The sequence below is a fragment of the Saimiri boliviensis genome, chromosome 6 (assembly GCF_048565385.1).
Source record: "Saimiri boliviensis isolate mSaiBol1 chromosome 6, mSaiBol1.pri, whole genome shotgun sequence".
Lineage (NCBI taxonomy): Eukaryota > Metazoa > Chordata > Mammalia > Primates > Cebidae > Saimiri > Saimiri boliviensis.
This window is the reverse complement of record NC_133454.1, coordinates 12,685,528-12,707,602: the sequence shown is the minus strand read 5'-3', so window position 1 is coordinate 12,707,602 and position 22,075 is coordinate 12,685,528. Positions and strand designations below refer to the sequence as shown.

Genomic DNA, 22,075 nt, shown 5'->3' with positions numbered 1-22,075 from the left:
TTTGATCTGCTCTTTAAAGATGCTTTTTTTTTTCTCCATCTTCTGTTTTATACTATGAATCTCTTTGCCTGGAAATTCTAGGCATAATTTCAGTGTAATAGAATAAGCCACGGTAAATACCCAGTCACACAGCTTACTAAAACCATAAATCACAAGAAACAGCAAGTGTAAGAGATTAACTCTGAAGCTGAAACCCTGTTTTCTTTGTAGGCTCCTCTGGAATTCTGCGATAACATACACTTTCTTGAAGGGACATCTTCAAGGGAACCGGTGACACAGTATGGTCAGGTTTAAGCATAAAATACATAGGCAATTAGGACAATAAACGTTTTTTAAAAATAGGACTACATCTTTTCATAGACCTTAATGGTTAGTGTGAAAGCATTTGGAAATGTCCACACTCTTCAGAAAAGAGAATATTAACTCAACGAAAGAGAATAATTATAATTATAAGAATCTGATAAATTATCAGATACTAGGATTAATTCTCCTAATGCTAGAGAAAATCACCTCAACCCAGCCACAGAAAAAGACTGAATGATAACCGACACTCATTTCATGGGAGATCCCATCAAGATTTCCTGAAAAACCAAGCTGCAAAAACCAAGCATCACCTTGGAGAGTTTCCATGGTAGCCAACAGAGCTGTATCCTGTTTGTCTCTCACTTTCCTGATCCTGGAAGTGAGTTTCACCTTGTGAAAATTCCTACCATGACATTCTTATACTGATAAATCATAAGACTTAATACAACATAACCTCATTATCCACATACTTGCTTGGGATCAATGCAAGATAAACATTTTTTGACACAACCACATGAACAGTAAGCCAAGGAGTATTTCTTCCAGCCTTTGAATGTTCAGTTCCAAGGTTTGCTCTCTCCTGAATTGTGGTAGTACAACCTAAATGTTTTGCCTGAATTTGGCAATGCAATTTCTATTATCTTTTGTTTGCCCACAAATAGAATGTTTTCATGTAATTGTTATATTTCAGGAGGTAAATTATATATTTAATATAGAGTTTAAAGTGTATGTACGTAAAAGGTGTGCATTAAAATATATCACCTTATTTCTTAACTTAGATTTCCTCTCAGAAGCAGCAACTCTTAATTTTGCTCTTCTCTGAAAATAATTCTATGAATATCTAATCAAATTGTTTGTATAAAAACTTTCAGAAAAAAAATGTCATATATACAGAAGTGAGCCTTTTTTTTTTCACCTAAGATGGTCTTAGAGATTGTAATCATTACCTAATAGAGTGCCTCATTTATTTTAATAGCTACATGATAATGCATTGTGTGAATGCATCATCACTTATTTTATTAGGTAATTAGATTGCCATTGGGATAAATTCAGGATAAAGCAACAGTTTAAACTAGTAAAAGCCAAGGGTCATGGCTAAGAGTCTCCCTTGGAGCACAATCAAATTAGCATTTGTCACATAGTGACCAAGCCCTGCTCTTCTGAAGCTAGAAGGAAGTCCCTAATAAAATGTATGATTCATTTGAGGCAAACCAAAACATATCCTTATAATTGGCCTTTTCAAACACATTTTTACTTTCTCACCTCATCATATTTTCTTATGCTTTTCACTGAAAGCCATTCCTGCTAATTTTCACCAATTGTCAGTATTATTCTGGTTAAATTTCAATTGTCAAATTCCATTTTCTTCTGTAAGATTCCCACCATGACCCCCATAACCACAGAACAGGAGGTGATTTTTTTTCTCCATCAATTTCCTTTAGACTCAGATTTGTAACATTGTGTCATCTTGCATTATGGTTATATATGTATTTGTGCATGCCTTCTCTCCTTTGCCAGATTGCAAGCCTACTCAAGTCTATGATATAGAAAACAAAGGACTATCCTTCACAGGATTGTCAAAGAGCTTTGCATACGTATTTGTGCACAATAATATGTGTAGCATAAATACATTCCCAACCTCTGAAGTGGGGCAAGTTAACTTAATTCTACATGGTACTGGACTGGAATATTTGAACTACATTGATATGTTATTGCAGACTTTTAAAATCTCAACAAATGTAATAGTTCAATAATTTATAAAATGTATTTTGTATCTTCAATATTCTATAGTGTTTAATATACACATTTTGTTTTTCTAGAAGTGTTGCATAACAAGTGAGTCTCCCACTTTGGGTCACAACCTCTATAGGTCAAAACAAAACTTTTCCAAACAGCCTTGGTCAAGAGCTAACAAATCATGTATATAAAGCATTTTTAAAACACCATAAAAAACACTACTTATTATTCACTGTTATAAATCATCAGTCAATATTTTCTCTCCTCGCTATTCTTGGAGCGTAAAGAAGCAATAAATTTTAAAGCAAATATGTTGAATTATTTAAAATTATACTCCTCAAATACGTCCTATACAAGGATAAAATTAATTTCTTCTTATTTCCATTTTGGATTTGACCATACATTCTTCTGAAAACCTCATTTAAGAGTAAATTTTTTGGGAATTCTCTATAACAACACACCTAGGCAAGAACTGGCTATTACCTTCAGTCCTATGTGTATTTACGTATACCTAGCTTTAACTATTAGAAAGAATAGGCATCTAGAACAATCTTGAAATGACAAAAATGTGAGGCATTCAATAAAGATATAGAGACTTAAAAATCTCTAGTAATGAATATATAAGAAATCATAGCAGAAGTACAATATGGCATCAATATAGCAGAAGTAAATAATGAAATTCATAATTTAAAACAAAATTTGATTTCACCAAATGTTGGCCATATACACCCTTCTATAGCTTAAGTCTATGCCTCTCTAGATATCTGCCATCCAATCCCTTCCTATGGTATGTTATAACTGGGACAATTCAAAATATCTAAAATAATTACGAATAGTTTAGTCTTTCCAAACCTGAAAGTTTAACTGTTGAGTGCGTAATATATATTCAATGTATGCAAAGAAAACTTACCTTCTGTGTGCACAGCTGATACATAGGTCCAGTTGTACCTCTTCACTATGTCCACCATAGCCCTTGCCTGCTGAGCATCTGAAGGCACAACCCTCATGAAATACTTGAACAGAGTCTTGTCACTCAGATCCATGCTGGTTGCCGAGTAGGCAATCTGAGGTATGTTGAAAAGCTGGAGCAAGTTCTGGACCTGAATGGCTACAGAACTGGAGCCAGGCCCAATGACCCCTACTATGGGCTTCTTGGAGCGGAAGGAAGAGGAAGAGCCATCCACACAGCGTACCAAGCCCTCTTCCTCTTCTGAAGAAATGAGGGAATCTCTTATGAACTCAATGCTCTGCTCTAGGGCCACAGCCGAATGCCAGCAGGAATCCCTTATCTCACAGCCCAGTGTGATGTTGGGCAAGAGTGTGGGGTCTGAATTGATTCTTTCCAGGGTATGCAGCATGGCCTCCACTCTCTGAATGCCATACTGTTCACGGACCGCCCCACACTTCCTCTCATGAACTTTGTCCACAGTGGGCTGGTGATGAACGGAAAAGAGAGCTCCGATAATGATGTCACCTGGCATGTGAGCCACCACCCTCCTCTCACTGGACTGTGCACTCCCACGGACATCTTCTTTCAAAAGTAAGACTGACAGGATCAACAGAAGGACCATTTTAGGAAAGGAGTTCAAGCTAATAAAGATAGCATGGTGGGGAAAATTCAGGAGTGTTCTGATAGATGTGAAGAAGCAATGTCCTATGTTGAGTTGCAAATCAAGAAATTAGCCACCAATTCAGATGTATTCTCTAAAGGGCCATTGTTTCACCATGTACCATTGAGTTAGATGATCCATATGATCATAATCTTCAAAACCTGAAAAAAAAATAACATGGGACTTTAACAAACATAAGCATAACTAGTCTGGAGAAGTTCTATGATTCATGTCAGCAAAGAAGGAATGTTTTAATGACACAGATAACAGAAAAAAAATCCAAAAATTTTTTCTGACTTTACGTTGCCTACTTCCTTTGTGATCTGACGAAGCAGCTGATGTAGCTCCTTGACCCTGCCTTGCATAGATTAATATTCTTTATTTGTTCACCTGCAACACACAAAACCAAATTTTGTATGTGGCAGGCAGAACTGTACTCTCAGGCAGAGGCGGGAGAGCATCCTAGAAGCAAAACTATGCCATGAACAGAAAACTTCAAGACGTATGCACCCCAGAGGATTAAACAGCATTTATCTCTTGGTAATGGAAGTGTGAATAACTGTTTTTAAATTTTCATTATGCTTTCTCTTCTTTTGAAACAGTTAGCATTGATCATGTAATTAATTGTGCAATTACAAAAACAAAATTATCTTTTCAAAAATACCCCACATATTCTCTCTCCCAAGGCAACGCCAAGCAAGTTGAACAATCATTCCTGGAATAAATGAGTACTGTGTTGAATTAATGTAGAAGATATAACAAAAACAAATGAGGAAAAGTAGGTGTTTCATGGTAAATGTACCGTAGAAGAGAAAGGAAAAGGTTAGGATATTAGAGAGTAAAATGTCCCCCAAATAGGTGCAAGAAACAGTGAAATTAGCACTAACTTTTAGAAAAAGAATATTCGCATTTTAATCCCCATTTTTCTATTAAGAAGTAGTATTAAACTGTTTAACCTCTCAGTACCAGAATCTGCTCACCTGAAAAATGGGAATACTATCTGCTAGGCTGTCCCTTATGGGAATCAATATAAGATATCAACTATGTAAATGATTTATAAATTAAATCGGGCTATATATATTTTAAATGACTTTCCTGTTATTAAATTTTCAAGGACATTCTGTGGCTAGGTGGTGAGAACAGAAAATTCTCTGGCAACCCACTTGGTCCTCCAGAGAGTCTTCAAAGTAATTACAGAGCCTTGTAATAAAATTCACAGTAATCAGTCCTCCAGCCCTGATCCAAAAAAATTCCACATCACTAAGGCTCAAAGGGCTAAAAGGATGTATGTTTGTAACTATTCTGCCAGGTAGAAGTTTAGGATAGCTATGAATGTCATCATCTATTTCAATTTTAATTCCTGGGAAGAAGGAAAATTTGTCCCAAGTTTTCTATGGCAAATTCTAGCATAATTTGTAAAAGAGAACTGGCAAATTAGTAGTTTGATTACTTAAGAGACTTATTTTGTTATCAACTCTGCCAACCAAGGATCTCAAATTATTTTAAAGTTACTAACTTCCTAAGCACTGACTTTCAAAAACAGGTGATGTTTCTTCAGGAATGTATGTAAATGTCACACTTTTACAAGAACTCTAATGGTCTGAAAGCTTGTCAAATCTACAAAATGTCCAACCCAGACACAAAATCAATGTAACTTGAATCACATTTCTAATCACTCCTATCATCATTTTCACTATTTCCTTGTACTGTTTTCTATGGCAACAAAGTCTTCCTCTGTACAGCACCAAGTACTTAAATTTTAAAAATTTTATCAAATAACCCAATGTTCCAGAATAACAAGACTTTTGGAAACATATAGAAAAAAAACAGTTTTAGCACAAAAGTTGGGATTGGGGACAAGGGGGAAGAAATAAAGACTAATGTTAGTTTTCTCCTGAATATTACCAAATTTTCTTTCAATTTCCTTAGACCTAAAATAATTATTCTCACAGTAACGTGAATTCTACCGCAGACAAAAAGAAAAATCTGAAGTTAAAAAAAGTGCAATTTCTTATTAAATCAGAACGCTAGTGAGCAAACAATAACAAAACAGGACATATGTTTTAGGTAAGAACATCAAAGTGATATGAGGAAACAATCACTTTGATCCCATCAAGCTTGTGTAGCTCGAGTATCAATCCCATGCATTTTATTCATTTAAGTTGTTTTATGAAAGCCCTACATATGAGATACAATATACATACTAAAACACTAAAATATCGCCTTTTGAAGTTATGCTAAATTTGTTACTTATTTCATTTAACAAAAAAAAAAATTCACTATTGAGTGGAAGAGACTAATGTAACCAAGAAGTGTAATAATATGCATTGATAAGTATCATCATCTTTCGTTGAGCACCTATCATGCCCCACCTATTTATTAACTCATTTAACAAATATTTATGGTATACATATGCCATAATTCTGATCTCGGAATTGGATATTCAAGAGTGAGCAAAGTATATGAGCTCCCTATACTTGTGGGTCTTACATAGTAGTATTCTAAAGGGTAACTTTTAGATGAAAGCTGATGAATTCAAATAAAAATAAGGATCAAATAGTATTTCTATCTTTAGATCTTTGAAGAATCACTACACTGTCTTCCATAATGATTGAATTAATTTATCTTCTCACTGCAGAAATACCATTAAACCCAGCAATCCTATTACTGGGTATATACCCAAAGAAATATAAATCATTCTATTATAAAGAAACATGCACACATTTGTTCATTTCAACACTATTCACAATAGCAAAAAAAAAAACAAAATCAACCTAAATGCCCATCAATGATAGGCTGGATAAAGAAAGTGTGGTAAATATATACCATGGAATACTATGAAGCCATAAAAAATAAGATCATGTTTCTGGCAGCGACATGGATGGAGCTAGAGGCCATTAACCTTAACAAATTAACACAGGGACGGAAAACCAAATACTCCATGTTCTCACTTGTAAGAAAGAGATGAATGATGAGAACACATGGACACTTAGAGGGCAACAACATTCACTGGGGCCTATTGGTGGGTGGGAGGAGAGAGAGGATCAGGAAAAATAACTAGTGGATACTTGGCTTCATACCTGAGTGATGAAATAATATGTACAACAAATCCCCATGACACAAGTTTATCTATTAACAAACCTACACATGTACCCATAAACTTTAACAATAGGGGAAAAAAATAGAAGAATGAAAAAGCCAGTAAAAAATGTGCCTAGAACACGAACTTGGGAGGGATGGTGATACAAGATGAAAATGGAAAGACAATTACGGTCCAGGCCACGTAAGCTGTTGTAGGCTCTTATAAAGAATTTTAATGTTGGCCAGGTGCAGTGGCTCACACCTACAGTCCCAGAACTTTGGGAGGCCAAGGTGGGTGGATCACTTGAGGCCAAGAGTTCAAGACAGGAAAGACAAACATGGTGAATCCCCATCTCCACTAAAAATACAAAAATTAGCCAGATGTGGTGGTGCACACCTGTAATCCCAGCTACGTGGGAGGCTGAGGCAGGAGAATCACTTGAACCCAGGAGGCAGAGGTTACAGTGAACCAAGATTGTACCACCACTGCACTCCAGCATAGGGTGAGAGAGTGAGACTCTATCTCAAAAAAAAAAAAAAAAAAAAAAAAAGAATTTAATGTTAAGCACAACAGGAAGCCATTGAGGAGATTTAAGCAAATGACTGACACAAGTTAATTTTAGAAAGGATTAACTGGCTTCCCATTTTTCTGGATAATCAATTGGAGAAATCTTATAAGGAAAGTGGTAATAATCTAGCAAGAAGTGATGGTGGCTTCTCTATGATTGGTGACAATGGATATGGAGAGAAGTGGTCACAGTCGGATATATTTTCCAGGTAGAATCAACTGTACTTGCTGATGGCCTAAATGTGAGTAGCAAGGTAGAGAGAGGAATCAGAGTCTACTCCTAGGCTTCTAGTTTGAGAACCTAGTAAATTTGGACAGCATTAATAGTGATGGGATAGACTGGTACATAAACAGGTGAGGGCAGAAGAAAATTAATGATTTTCTTTTGAAAACCCTAAATTTGAGATGCCTTTTGAGGTATCCAGGTACAGATCTCAAACAGGAAAGTGGATAGGTGAGGCTGGCCTCAGGAGAGAGTTTTGATTTAGAGATGTAAATTGAGGGTCATCAATGTATAAAATATTTAGAATGCATGAAATCACCTGGAAAGGAAGTATAAATATCATAAAGGTAGAGCTAAAAAGTAAACTCTCCCGAGGAGCCAGTTTTGGGAAAAGTCAACTACAAAAAGGATGCAACCCAAAAAGTAACATAAAATAAGAGTACGTGATGTCATAGAAGCCAAATGAGAATGTTTTAGGCATTTTATTTTCAAAGACATATACAAGGCTTATATATTTCAGAGAAAAACGCATCTGATTCACATGGAAGATATTATATTCCATGTGTACTCTATACCTTGAAGATTTCTGACACAATGGCTATGTCTTTGAGTGAGTCTGTGTCAGTGGCATATGTATATCAATAATCCTTATAACAGCCATAAAATGTAGATTGAGCAACTCCTACATAAAGTGATGGGACTGGAATTCAGATTTCAGAATCTTTCAGATTTTGGAATAGTCACATTATACTTATTTATTACTTGAGTGTTCCAAATCCTAAAATCTGAAATCTGAAATATTCCAATAAGAAATTTCTTCTGAGCGTCACGTGAGTATTCAAAATGCTATAATTCTGGAGCATTTCAGACTCTGAGTTTTTGAATTTTGGATGTTTGAACTGTATTATTTGATTATCATTATTTTACAAATGACATAATGGGTTTTGATATGTTAAAAACTAGGCAATCAAACACTTGTCTATGCCTGTTGACTTTATAACACATTGTTGCAACTATTCCTTGCTGCCTCACAGCCTCTTCCTACCAAATTAAAGAAAAGATATTACCAATGTCCATGTAAATGAGAAGGGCCACCCAGATGCAATTTGAACATCTCAGAGATATAGAATCTTACAGGAGTCATGTTTCAAACTATATGGTAAAGAGCATCCTGAGGAAAAAAAATGATTCAGCACAGACAAACACAGAAGGTACAAGTGTGTAGGTTATCTAGTACAAGGGTATTTACATTGCCCTGATATCCACCCACAAATTATGGCGCATCAGATTACAAAGCATTACTGCTCTAGAACCTGATGAGGCAGATATTGGCTATGAATTTAGATTCTTGCAAAACATTTTTTAAAAAATTATGACACAGAAATGTGACAGAACTGTGCTATAACTCAGCTTATTATAAGACTAAATAGAAAGTCATGTGCATTCAAAATACAAGAAATTCATAGAGTACAAATTCCAAATAGACCTGAAAGGGATACATCAACTCTATTAGCATCACTCATCTGTTTCCTATAAATGTTTATTGAGTAACTGTTCTGTACCAACACGCTATTATGCCCCAATGATCCAGTTACGGACAAAATAGATATAAATTCACATCATTTTGAAGCCTGTACTCTAAGGGGGTTTGCCAGACAATAAAGAAAATAAATATGTAAAACATTGTGTGCGACACGGTAGTGTTTAAAAGCAAAAAAAAATGTGGAGATGTGGGAAATTTTGAGTAATATGACCAAAGAAGCAAAAACTGAAAAAAATAACATTTGAGTAAATAGCTAAAAGAATTAAAGAAATGAATCATGCAGATCTCTAGAAAAACAACATCCAGGTAAAGGATAAAGCAAATACAAAGCCCCTAAGACAGATTTATGTTCAATGTGCTGAGGAATAGCTAACAGGCCCCGGTGTCTGTGGAAAAGTTAAAGCGCAGAGAGAGGAAGGCATGGAGAACAAGAGATAATGTGGCGATGTTGAGCCTGTTTGGACTTTAAAAGACTTTGGCTTTAACATCGCATGATAACGTTTTTCTGGGAGGATTCCAACAGAGGAGAAACACATTCTACATAACATTTGAACAAGAATAAGGACTCAAAGGCAGAAAATGAGGAGCAATTAGGAAATTTGCACTAACTTAGGTGAGAGAGATGACAGTGGTTGGATTGGAGATATGGTAAGTACCAGCGGTGAGAACTGCTAGGATTATTAATATATTTTGAAGGTAGAGTGAACAGACTGGCTATCAGAACCGACTAGGGATGTGGGAGAAAGAGGAAAATCAATGAGGATGCCAAGATTTTCAACCTGAGCACAAAAAAAGGATGGAGTCGCATTGGCTGTCGTGGAGAATGCTGTGGCGAAGATGTCAAGAGAAACAACTTAAGTTCGGTTTTCATATATCAAATTGCAGACACTAGAAACTCAGGAAGAGATCCTTGAATAAACAGGTGTATGTAAGGGCTGAATTCTGAAGAGAGGCCTGAATAGATAAAATGTTGAAGGTGTGAGTATATAGAAGTCCGTTTTGTAAACCATGAAACTGGATTAAATCACCTACGAAGTAGAAAGAGAAAAGAAACTAGTGCCAGAGATTGTGCCCCAGGGAATTCCAAGGTTCCACGATAAGGAAAAAGCAGCAAAGGAGACTAAACAGTTTTTTGAACAGAAACTTCCTTTTGTGAAGTAAGGGGAGAGAGGCAGTAAAATGTGAAGTATTCATGTTATATTATGCAGAAATAAAGGGAAAGTATGCTTATTCTCAAGAAATATGAGTGGGCATATACGCATACATGAAGACTGGAAACATATACATTGGCATTAATAGAGTGTTCTCTGGGTAGTAAAAATATAGTCCTTTTATTTTTTGTCTTCATCTGTGTTTTCTAAATGTATAAATCAAGTAATACAATATATTTCCTATTCATTATTATTTTTTAACTTTGGAACTGAGGGATCTGCTTTCCAAATTTCTGCAGCTTTCTCCCTTTCGACCTTATCTCCCTCCACACATTCCTCCTTGGGAGCCTACCAGTCAAGTTACGTTAGGCTCTTTCCAAGTATACACTGTTTCATTCCAATGGCTTTGTGCATGCTCGTTCTGATCCCTAATAAGCAGTCGTTCCAATGGCCTTCATGGTAGAGTTGTTAAGAGCATGGGCTTGGAGTCCAGTAGACCTGAGTTTGCATCCTGGCACTCCCATTTATTGGCAGTGTACTTAGGCATTCAGCTTTTCTGAGCCTCATGCCTTTATTGGCAATTGGAGTGATAGTAATACCTACCTCAAAGAGATTTAGTGAATATCAAATAAGCTAATATTTAAAAATAGTGCCTTCCTAAATTATTCCCATTTCCCTCACCTGGCAGTGTTTGCTCTATCCACTAAGCTCATATGGCAAATTTTATTTATACTTTCTTACAGTATTCATTACCAAGCTAATATTGCAGCACTTTTAGGGAAAATAGTATCATGAAATGAGAGAGGACCCTGGAGGTGATTCCATTTAACTGAAACCCATGAAAAGAAATAATTCAAAGCAGACCTGGATCTTCAGTTCAACAGAATGTCACTCAAAACCCAACTGTAATCACAGTTTACAACTTGGTAGTAGCTCTTATATATAATTTTCTAAGCTCATAATCTTCTATGTATTTTTATCTAAATAAAATTTTAATATAAAATCACCTATTTTTATTTTCTCTGTATAATATAAATATCTTTTATATCAGTTCATTTGGATGATGGACACAATTATAACAACAATAAAAATACACAGTGCATACCATGTGTTGTTCACTTTGCTAAATGTCTCACGTGAAATGACATGTAACTGTATTAAATAAATACAAATTTTAAAATAAGCAATTTATGCACATTTCACAGAGGATGGAACAGAAGCTCAGAGAGGTACAGAGGCTTGGCCAACATTCCCAAGCAAGTGAGCAGTAGGATCAAGAGTCTCATTTAGAGCATTCATTTCTTTTTATCAGTAACATAGTATTCAATTAGATGTGTGCACCAATATTTAATAATTCATTGTCAGATATTAATGTTATTTATAGATTTGTGTTAATATCATGAACAATGTTGCATTTTGCTTGCTTTTGAAAGTATCTTTGTGGCACAATTATCTAAAGATGATATTTCTGGCATAAATGTTTTTCATAGTTTACAACTGATGAATGAAGAGTTTAAAAGATGATACCAACTTCACTCCAAGACCTTTCTCATTAACATCATAGAACTATCCAATATTCTTTCTGTGAGGACCTACTTTCTCTTGCTTCTAGATAAGTTCCTGGGTAAGGCCATTTCTCTTTGTGGTAAGATTTCTCCTGTGCAATCTCACCACAAGATTCATTCATTATTTTAACAAGTGTCTAACAGAAGAAAAGACATGGAAAAATACCACAATACTTTATTTTCAGTGTAAAGAGCCTTTTTCTCATTCTTGATCTCACATCTACCAAAAAGCTATACTTCTAGAAATGTCTAATAACCCACACTTTCATATATTAAAAACCAAAGTCTCAAAGAAAATACATTCTTTTCTGTAGGTTATAGCTTTTAGATGGTGGGGATAATAGGTTAGTAGAAATAAAGCGGGAGGTTTATGCTATAGATAATGGGGAGGCATTAATGCATGCAATGATAAAAAGGCTTTTAAAATGTTATAGATCTACAACCTAAAAATATGGTGACTTTTAATTCACTAAAAAGTGGTTAAATGTATTAGTAGTTTCATTATAGAGTATATTAATTCAAGTACCTATTTTCAGAAGTATGCTTTATTCAATGTTATATTTCTGGGTCCTTAGCATAGTAAATTAATTACTACCACATTATAGAAACAAATAGACATACTTTAATATGTATAAAAGTATTTTCATCAGGTAAACACATAGTTTCATATCCTAAATGAATATGAAAAAGATATATTGATGGATAAACTTTGCCATAAATTGCAATCTACACTATGATCAGATTCACAGCTCGAATTGTCTTTTATTTTCAACAATCTTCTAAAATACTGACCATCTTTCTGGCACAGATGTCTCTTATATAACTTAATCTCCACACAAGCAAATCACACAGCTCAGGACATCAACACAAAAATGACTTCTTCTGCCTGATCGGTAGCCTCATCATCAGCAGTCAGGGGTGTCAATATTGAATATGCCATCAATGCACTTGATATATTTTTCTGAAAACAAGTGCATATCATAGATAATCGACACTGAGGTGCGATGATACAGAGAACCCTGTAGTCTGAGGAACGCTCCATTGTCATTGCTATCGCAATCACACATTTGTGACCTTGTAAGCAAGAAAATGCAGCATCCTCACTATTTAGCCCCACAAAGAATAGGCCGTATTTTAACTGAAACTCCCTCAATGAAAAGGGGCCATAAAACACAAAGATGAAATCTGCAATTTTCTGCATTAATTAAAAAGTTCTGGCAGTAGAATAAAGCTCACTAAATCATTGTAAATCATTTAAACAAGTGGTTTAGTAGTCTATGAAGACCTGCAACAGCCTTCTGCAGCAAAACAATAAAAACGGTACTATCCACTGTTAACTAGTCTCAGTTTAATTATCAAGCAAGTATTTTAGACTTTTATCCATCCTGTAGCCTTCAGATGATTTCCTGTTATTTACAGTATACCTCTGAAGACTGTAAAGCATTATTGTATATATTATATTACCTAACATCAAATGCTTGAGACTGGTTTTGCATTTCTATAAGTTGATCTCCGCTTACTTATTAAAAGCTAATATTTATCAAGTGCCTTCTTTCTGTTAAATAATGTATAACAATTATTTAATGTAAGCCTCACAATAACCCTGTAAGGTAGGTGTAATTACTACTTATGTTATTACCTCTAGAAATCTAAGTTTAGAGGTCAAGAATCTTATCCAAAGGATCGAAACTATAATAAATGACAGAATCAGGACATGATTCCAACTATCTTTGGTTCCAAAGACCATACTTAGAAATATATTATATGGTCTCCCCCAAAAAGCAAATGAAAGGATTATTTAAACCTTACATATTGATTGCAAAGCATTTTGGAGATTCTGCTTTCCATTAAATTCTTATATAATGCCCATAAATTCATCAAAAAGCATATATACAAACAAATCAAGTAAATATAGAAAATCTGTTTCCCAGCATCATTTAGATAAGGGTTTCTCAGTCTAAGCACTACTGACATTTTGGACTGGATAGTCTTTTGTTGTGGGTATATGTTGTCCTGTGTACTGCTGGTTGTTTAGCAGCATCCCTGGATTTTGTTCAGGGACAAATGGCAATGCCATCCCCTCTCAGCTCTGATAAACAAATATGTCCTCAGATGTTAGCAAATGTCTTCAGTAAGTCAAAGTAACTTCCAGCTGAAAACACTAATTTACATGAAAGTTATCCTGGCAAGGACAACATAATCATGAAAGAAGAACATAGCTAAGAACCTGGATAAATCAGCCTTACAAAGCCTCTACCTGAAACGTCCAAATAATGCTAAAAAGAAACGGTTGAAATAGGCTTGCCTTACTCAATGTTCACACTGTTATTTGTCTGTATTATCTTGTTTTAAAGGTAGAAATTTCAATTTGAGAAAGACAAATTTAAACTGAAAGTCAAGGTTGATATTGACTTACATTAAATATGTATAGCTCTAAGTATTACAAATTACAATAAATGAATTTGAGGAAAGTATACTCAAATATACTTCTCAAATTCAAAGGCTGCTTTTGATACGAAATGCAAAGTTTATTATAATTTTAACAAGACTACAACAATAACAATAACTTTCTACAGTAATTTACACATTGATTTTTCAAAATTTTGTTTTTAAACAAATGATATAATAGTGTACTATTTACTTCTATATCTTTGAAAAATTCTACATTACTAGGTATTAAAACAAATTGACTTTTAAAAATATATTTTTCATGATTCTTCCATAAAATGTAATAAATGTAAGAAGATTATTAAATTGCTCACTAGTATCACTGTGATTTTAAGTTTTAATTTTCTTCAGAACACTTATACTCAAAATTTAAAGCCCATGGCTTGAACAAGAATTACTGTGAACAGCTAATCAATCATTAGGGAATTGTTCTCAGATCTGATATATTTGCAAGACCAATAGAATTATATATACATAAAATATATTTTTTGCATCTAAGTCTTTACATTTCTTCTTCAGTCTGACTGTAGAAGAAGATATTTGAGGCAGCAATTACGTATTGACTTCTGATTATCTTCAAGCATTCACATTTATTTTTAAATATTCCTGAATATATTAGAAAAATAAATTTTGCACACTCCCTTGTAGAGTAATAAGTTACTGCTGACTCAAAATTAGAATTCAAAAAAAAAAATTGAGATATGTGTCTAAGTTTTATGTCAGCATCAAAAGAGATGACCCTAGATTTAAATACCTGCTCTGTCATCTTTGTTTGTACTATAGGACATTGGACAAGTTATTTAATCTATTTTAGTCTCATGTTTTGTTTTTAAATTTATAAAATCAAAATAAAAGGCAATCCACAGGCTGTTTAACATTAAATGTAATAACATAGGAAATGCAGAAAACTCAACATCCAAAGGCCTGATAGGACCGATCGTTTATACACTGTTCTCTATGAGTCAGATACTTTTACTTTTAGAATTGTATTTTTTTCTTTATTTCTTCTTTAACTAAAAAAATGGGATACACATGTGGAATGTGCAGGTTTGTTACATACGTCTATATGTACCATGGTGGTTTTCTGCACCTGTTGGTTTTCTTTGTTTTTATTTGTGCAATTAATTAATCATACTCAATGCCAGGTACTGCTATAACCCATCCCTCATTTCGAAAATAAAGAAACTGAGGTACATAAATTCAAGTAACTTGCCTAAGGTCACACAAGTAGTTGAGATTCAAACTCACACAATTTGTAGCCATGGCCTGTACTTGCAATTATACTACAACTCACTGGAAACCACAATCAAATAATCTCATGATGTTTAATGTTTAGTCACATCATAAAGCAGCTCAGTACAAAGAAAACAGGGTAAGTTTTAGTGCCAAACAAATTAAATCTATATTTTGCATATGTACGTATACATATGTAATATAAATATGTATATATTTCCATTAGTTATCTTTTACATATGTAGTAAAATATATACACATATATATAATGTTTTCTTTTTTTCAAAATGGGGGATGGGTTATAGCAGTACAGGGCATGGAGTGAGTACAATGAATTGCACAAATAAAAATGAAGTGTACGACCCACAGTGAACACTGCATAACCATGCACTGTTCTTTGACAGTAAAAGAAAAAACTTACTTTTTATAACAGAAAAGGGAAAACAAATAATGCCTTGTATTGTCGATATGATAATTAAATAAAATAACATGCATACTGCTTAGCATGATACCTGATGTGCTTAATAAATACTAGTTATGAGAGCAGGGATGAGTGTGAACCAAGACTTTCATCTCGTGACCCTTCTGACAAAAGTCATATATAGTTCAAATATAATTAGAACTGGTAAAATATAGATTTTCATCTCCTTTCTATGAATTTAAAGGAAATGGAAGAAAACCTATTCCTTAAGGTTCTTCAGAAACACATTTTAAACAACTAAGATAAAGGAATACCAAGATATTATCTGATTTACAAATAATTGAACATTCAAAAATCAAAATTAAAGTTTCTTTTCTGGGGTTATATAAATATATCATAAACTAAAAATATTTATTTTGATGCTTCTGTCTTCTCATGTTCTCCTAAGTTTCACTCACTGACTAAAATGACAAGTAAATGATGCTTCAAGACTAGAATATTTCTCTGAATATGAAAAATAGCAAATATTTCTAAACTACAGAATCTTCTTGCTTTGTCATAATTCATCTTTAGTAAATCCAACCTTTAAACAAGCCGTATCAGCTTTACCATATATCATATGTACATCAACATATGTGAAAAGGTAGATAGATATACCTATCTAAATTGAGATATACATAAAAATGCCTCATATGTACATATGTAATACAGTAAGAATGTATAAGATAGAATATTTGGATATGTCTGTCTTTATCCCATGAGACAGAAAACCTTGGGTAAAACTGGTATACAAATAAGTAAAATATTTTTATGATTAATTTCATCTCACAATTTCTACCTGTAGTATCACTTACCTTTTACTGGTACTTAATTTTGTTTCTCTAACTAAAATAATCATTCTGTAAAAGACAATATAGTAAGACTCCTATAAGATATTAAATGGGTTTTAGAAAGAAATAAAATAGAATTATTAAAATGCTTTCATCACAAAAGTCAGCATTTTTAATGAAAAAAATGTATTTTATCATGAAACAAAACAATGTCAATAATCAGAGCCAAAACTAAAAATGGCATATAATTAATAAAGTATTCCTAATGTCTGGATAGTTTGTGCCGGTTGTGAGTGAATTTTTCAATTTTCCCCTGGGTATTTGCCATCATGTCCATCATGTATACTATAAAGTGATAGTCAAGGCCTGTGGCTATCTATGGAAGTAAAGTGAAAAACTTGCATTATTCAAATGCCATCCCCCCTTCCCCCCCAAATAATCTCAACACATCCTTTCATAAGTGAACATTGAAGAGTTTGGGCTTTTTGTGAGCATACAGCCCACAGCCAAAACATTGCCGTGTGATAGCACAAACCTCTAGGGGGTGCAATTAAAATATCTGGATTGTATATTTTATCATGTGGAGTGTAAATGACTAGGGAAAGCTTTTTCTCTTAAAAGAAGCTGTTATTTAGGAAGTGTTAGGCACATTTTTCTCCTAAGAAACCTTGAAAGATCTGTCCAGAGTGCTGACGAGGTTTCAGCGGGAGAAGGCTGGAAATTTGATGGAACGCACACTACTCACCCAATGAGTTCAGAAAGCAGTATTTTCAAGCCCCAAACCACTTGCCGTTTTAAATGAAAATAAACATGCATAAAGGACAGAAATAGACACAACTGATTCTTAAATGTGTGATTACATGGAGGCAATTGAGAAATTAAAGGAGAAAACTCCCTGCTCTCCATAAAGAAAACAGCAACAAGCACACCTAGCAAGAGGTAGCATACCTGAGCACTCCATAGCTGACAGTAGAATGCCATGCAACTAGGGCTTCCACAGAAAACCCCAGCTTATGCCCCACTGGCGGAAGGGCTGCACGTAGTCCCGGTCAATGCACCTTTGGCTGCTTCAATCGGCCAGTGGCCAGCATTAGAGACACAAATTAGCTCTAGCTTTGTCTTGAGAAACTCGGAACAATAAAATACCATGTAGGGAATGGAAAAGAAGATGGAAAGGAGTTCCTTCTCACTGATCTGTATCAATTTCTTATTGAAAAGTAAAGTATTGGAGAACCTATCTGCCTGGCTACTCGATGTTACAGTCCAGCTAAGGCAGCGTCAAGATTAAGTCTAAATCAGCACAGGCGCTTGTTATCCTCTCCTAAATTTCCCTTCCACACAGCAACTGCTCTGAAGGGAAATGAGGGCAGCTGTAAATTCGAGCACAGGTGAAAGAGCCCTCCAGGCGGACCCGTCGCTTCCCTCTAGAGGTCCTAATGCAGGCTAGGCTCCGGCCACCACCGGCCAGCCTTCGCACTCATGGGCCTGCCCTGGGTTTTCTTCCCTAAGCCGCTGCAGCCTGGGCTCCCTCCTTGGCATGCCGCTCACGCTGCCGCCTTGGGGTAACTAGCAGGCTTTGTGTCCGAGGGGAAAGATAAGTCCCTGGGAAAGGAAAGAGCGGGAGGGCTCCGGCTGGTGTTCAAAGAGAGGCAACAGAGCCTGAGTGAAAGAGATGTGCTTTCAGCACCACCCGCTGTCCCCCCTCTTCCTGCAGCAGGCGCCACGCGCGGCCGCTAACCGGTCTATTGAAAAGCAATTCTCCGTCCTCTTTCCTTCTCCACCTTTGCTTCTCACAATTCCGAGCCCTCGGGTGGTTTGCGGGAGCACACTGCATTCGAAACTACGCGCACCTGGTCTTAGAGAGCGGGAACTCGGATCCGAAGGCATGCAGAATCCCCTTTCCAACCATTGCAGTTCTTCCCTGCTTCACCCCATTGCTCGCGCCTTTTCCCCCAACAGGTTTAAGGAAGGCTGTTTGCAAATGGAGCACACTTGCATCTTGTCGGCTTTGGCCACCCCCGCTCCACCCGCGTCCCCCTCCCTCAAACCAAACTATGAGCTACTCAGCAAGCTAATAGATCCTCAATCCTTCTCTGGCCAGGGGACACTTGGGCACACAGACACTTAGCAAGCTTACCCCCCTGTTGGCTGCGCAGCGAGCAGTGAGACTCGGTCTAGCTAGCCCCCCGAAAAGTTGGGCCACGGGGATCAGCGGGGCAGAGCCGGCCTCTCCAGTCCCCGGCTTCCCCCCCCCAAGATGATCTCAAGCTCATCCCCTCCACTCAGCGTGCGCAGAACAGCCGAGCTGAGGGCGGCGTGTGCAGCAATCTCCCCGCTACTGAGAAAGGGGGGAAGGGGGGAAGGGGAGAGAGCGGAGGAGGGAGGGGTGGTAGTTTGTATTTATAGAGAACAGAGTTCTTTGCGCAACTTTTTGGTGCCACCAAGTGGCACAGTGAGTTCCTTTAGGAACACAGACTCCTGGGTGAATCTGGATGGGTAGACCAGCTCTGCAAACAGATGCTCACATGGCAAGGGAGCTGGAGGCACTCCCAGGACTTAGTTTTCACATGTTTACCATCGTATATCAGCACCTGTGATACAAATTCCTAAATTCTAAGAATAATTCTGTACTGAGTGAGAAAGGCTACCTGTGCCTTCCTCGAACAGGTGGAAGAAGTGTCAAGGACATGGTAGGTCCCAGTTGTCTCCTAGGAGTATAGACATCCTTGTCTCAGGAGGAATATCCATTATCTTCTTCTTCCTAACCCCTCTGCCCAGATTACACTGCATTCATGTTTTACTCTAAAGCCTTCTTCTTGCCACCCTGACTGCCTAATTTTTAAACTGAATTGGCACTTATTTTCTTTGCCGTCAAACCTTCTTCCTCAATGCTAACCTTAATAATATCATATGACTTTATGACTTTAGGTTCTCTGGATCTGAACCTTTCTAAACAGCTCTCAGAACTCCAATTCATTGAGATGCAGGCTGTATGTCTGATTTTCCTCATTCATTTCCACAGACCTCTCAGCTTGCATTATCCCCACAGCACAGTCAGGATCTTGCCAACTGCCTTTAATACACTGAGGAAGAATCCCCTAAAGCTTTCTTTATCCACATCTTATGAGTGTTCTTACTTCTTAGTATGCAGATCCTCAAACACATATATAGACACCACTGCATGGGAACTTCATGTCCCCAAATGCAGAAGAACCTCTACATTTTTTAGTAAAGAAACTGAGTACATGAAGGTTAAGGGGCTTGCTCAAGGTCACATTTCTCTACAGACCAGCCCAGGACTACCTAGCATAGAACTGAATGATCACAGTGATGCCAAAACTGATCCACCTGTTCTTGTTCTTTCCACTACCCTACTCAGCCTATTCAGTCATTTTCAGCTCCCTTTTCTTCCCTCTCTCTTCATTTCTCTCTCTCTCTCTCTCTCTCTCTCTCTCTCTGTGTGTGTGTGGGGGTGGGGGTGGGGGTGGGGGTGGGGGTGGGGGTGGGGGGGGAGAGATCATCCTGTGCCAAAGTTCCATAAAGGAACCAAGAGTAAACATGTCTTCCAAGCTCCACTGGGAATACATGAACTTGAGTTTATAGGTCCAGAGTTGCAGGTGTACCATCTTTACATGACCCACAGTTCTAGACAAACCTCTCCCTCCTAGTACTGTAGTCCTTTTAGAAATGGAACACTGACATTCACACCCAATTGGGTCCTTTCTTTGCTGCCTCTTGTTGGGGTGAAGCACCAGCAAGTGATCTTATTAGCTCCCCCAAACACCTAATGGGGCTCAAAGGTGGAGATGCCGCTCTCCCTTGCTAAATGCATGCCTTCCATGCACTTGTGTCGGTATGACAGACGCGCGTGCACACAGACACACACACACACACACACACAGATCCAAACGTATCCTTTGGCTCAGATCTTTATTTTTTCCTCCTCTGATTTTTTTTTAGTTCGTTTTCTATGGAAACGAGCCCACTTAAATCCCTCACTTATGCAAATAAAAGCAAAATGATCTTCATAAACCTCCCATTGGAGCGATGCCGCGGTAGCCCCGGCTCCTGACTTAAATTTATGTCTGATTCACACAGCACACGTCCTTGCAGGGTGACTTTTCTAAACTTACAGGACCTCGTAGCGTTCCTGGCTCCACCAGTCCTCCACCTGCCCACCACCTGCCCTCCTGGGTCTCTTAGCCCCAGCTCCCGCCCCTTGCCTGATTGCTCTCCATCCCTGCGCTGGGGGAGGGGCTCCAGCGGTATCCTATATCCGCGGCAACTACAGCCAAGAGAAAGAAAAAGGCGCTGTGCTTACCAGGTGCGCGCCCTGAGCCTTGCGCCCCCAGCCAGCCGCTCCTCGAGGGCTTCCTGCGCTCCCGTAGCGGCCTTGGCTGCAGCTGGAGCGCTAGTGTCGGCGATGGAGGAAGCGGTGACAGCAGGCAGAACGGCTGCGGGGCCCGCGGCGGTGGCGCTCGCTCTCTCGCGCCAGCGCCGGGAGCACGTGCCGCGCTCGGGCAGACGCAGCTGGAAGCGCAGCGCTGGGCTGGCTTCTACTCCTGCAGAGAGCGGCGGGGGTTGGCAGAACGGCCAGGGCAAAGACTCAGTGGGTGAATAAGAGTCTTGAAGCCTCGCCGTTTCGGGGTTCAGGCGAGGGTAGCCTTGGGCTCCCTCTCCTGCTCTTCGCATTCCCTCCGAGAGCCATGGAAGGAGGCAAGCTGTGCGGGGGAGGCGTGGGTGGTGTGTCACTCAAGCTGGGGGAGCAGGTAGATACTAAGGTTCTTTCTGACTATGGCACTTAAACCCCTAACAATGATTGGGAGAAGGGGCGTCACTGCTGGAGGGTAGAGAGAGGTAGGAAGTCAGGGAACCCCGAGATGATTCAGAAGTGTGAGTGGTTAGAAAGAACGGCCTCTAATGATGTTACTTATGAATAATACCATTTTGCATTTGTCTGCACTTCTTACAAACGATTCTTTCTACATCCATTAAAATTTCTTCTTCGTTGGCAGCTGAATGTCTTTTACTTTCTCAAATGACTTTGCTTCCCTTCCTTCCCCACCCCAATATCTGCCCAGAATTGTCAAATATGCTGAGGTTATCTTTAAATCCAAAACAAACAAACAAACAAACAAAAAACCTTCATTTCTGCCTCTGAAAAGGAGATTGGTATAAATTACTTGCATGGCTTAATTTAAAGAAAAGAAAGACTTTGCGGTAATATGATTATTATTAATTCCCATTGTATTTCCCCAGCTGAATTTTAGGACCCAAGTGCTTGCAGTAGCTGGGTGAAAGATTAAAAGATGAGTGCACTAGTCGAAGTGACCGGTGCTGATGCATTCATTAATAATGCTCG

At 37.5% G+C, this 22,075-nt stretch overlaps 1 protein-coding gene across 5 annotated transcripts in view; it reads right to left on the bottom strand.

Moving 5' to 3' along the window:
• Nucleotides 1-21,440, bottom strand: part of GRM5 (glutamate metabotropic receptor 5) — a 535,146-nt gene extending 513,706 nt beyond the window's left edge. Inside the window, exons 1-2 of one of the 5 annotated variants that reach the window (XM_074400361.1) lie at nt 21,035-21,440; nt 2,951-3,811 (exon numbers count right to left, since the gene is read on the bottom strand). In XM_074400361.1, coding sequence (XP_074256462.1) covers nt 2,951-3,611 — 661 coding nt within the window. In that variant the 5' untranslated portion in view covers nt 3,612-3,811; nt 21,035-21,440. The other 4 variants (XM_039462302.2, XM_074400358.1, XM_074400357.1 and 1 more) reach the window with 4 other exon arrangements.
• Between the last annotated feature and the right edge of the window lie 635 nt (nt 21,441-22,075).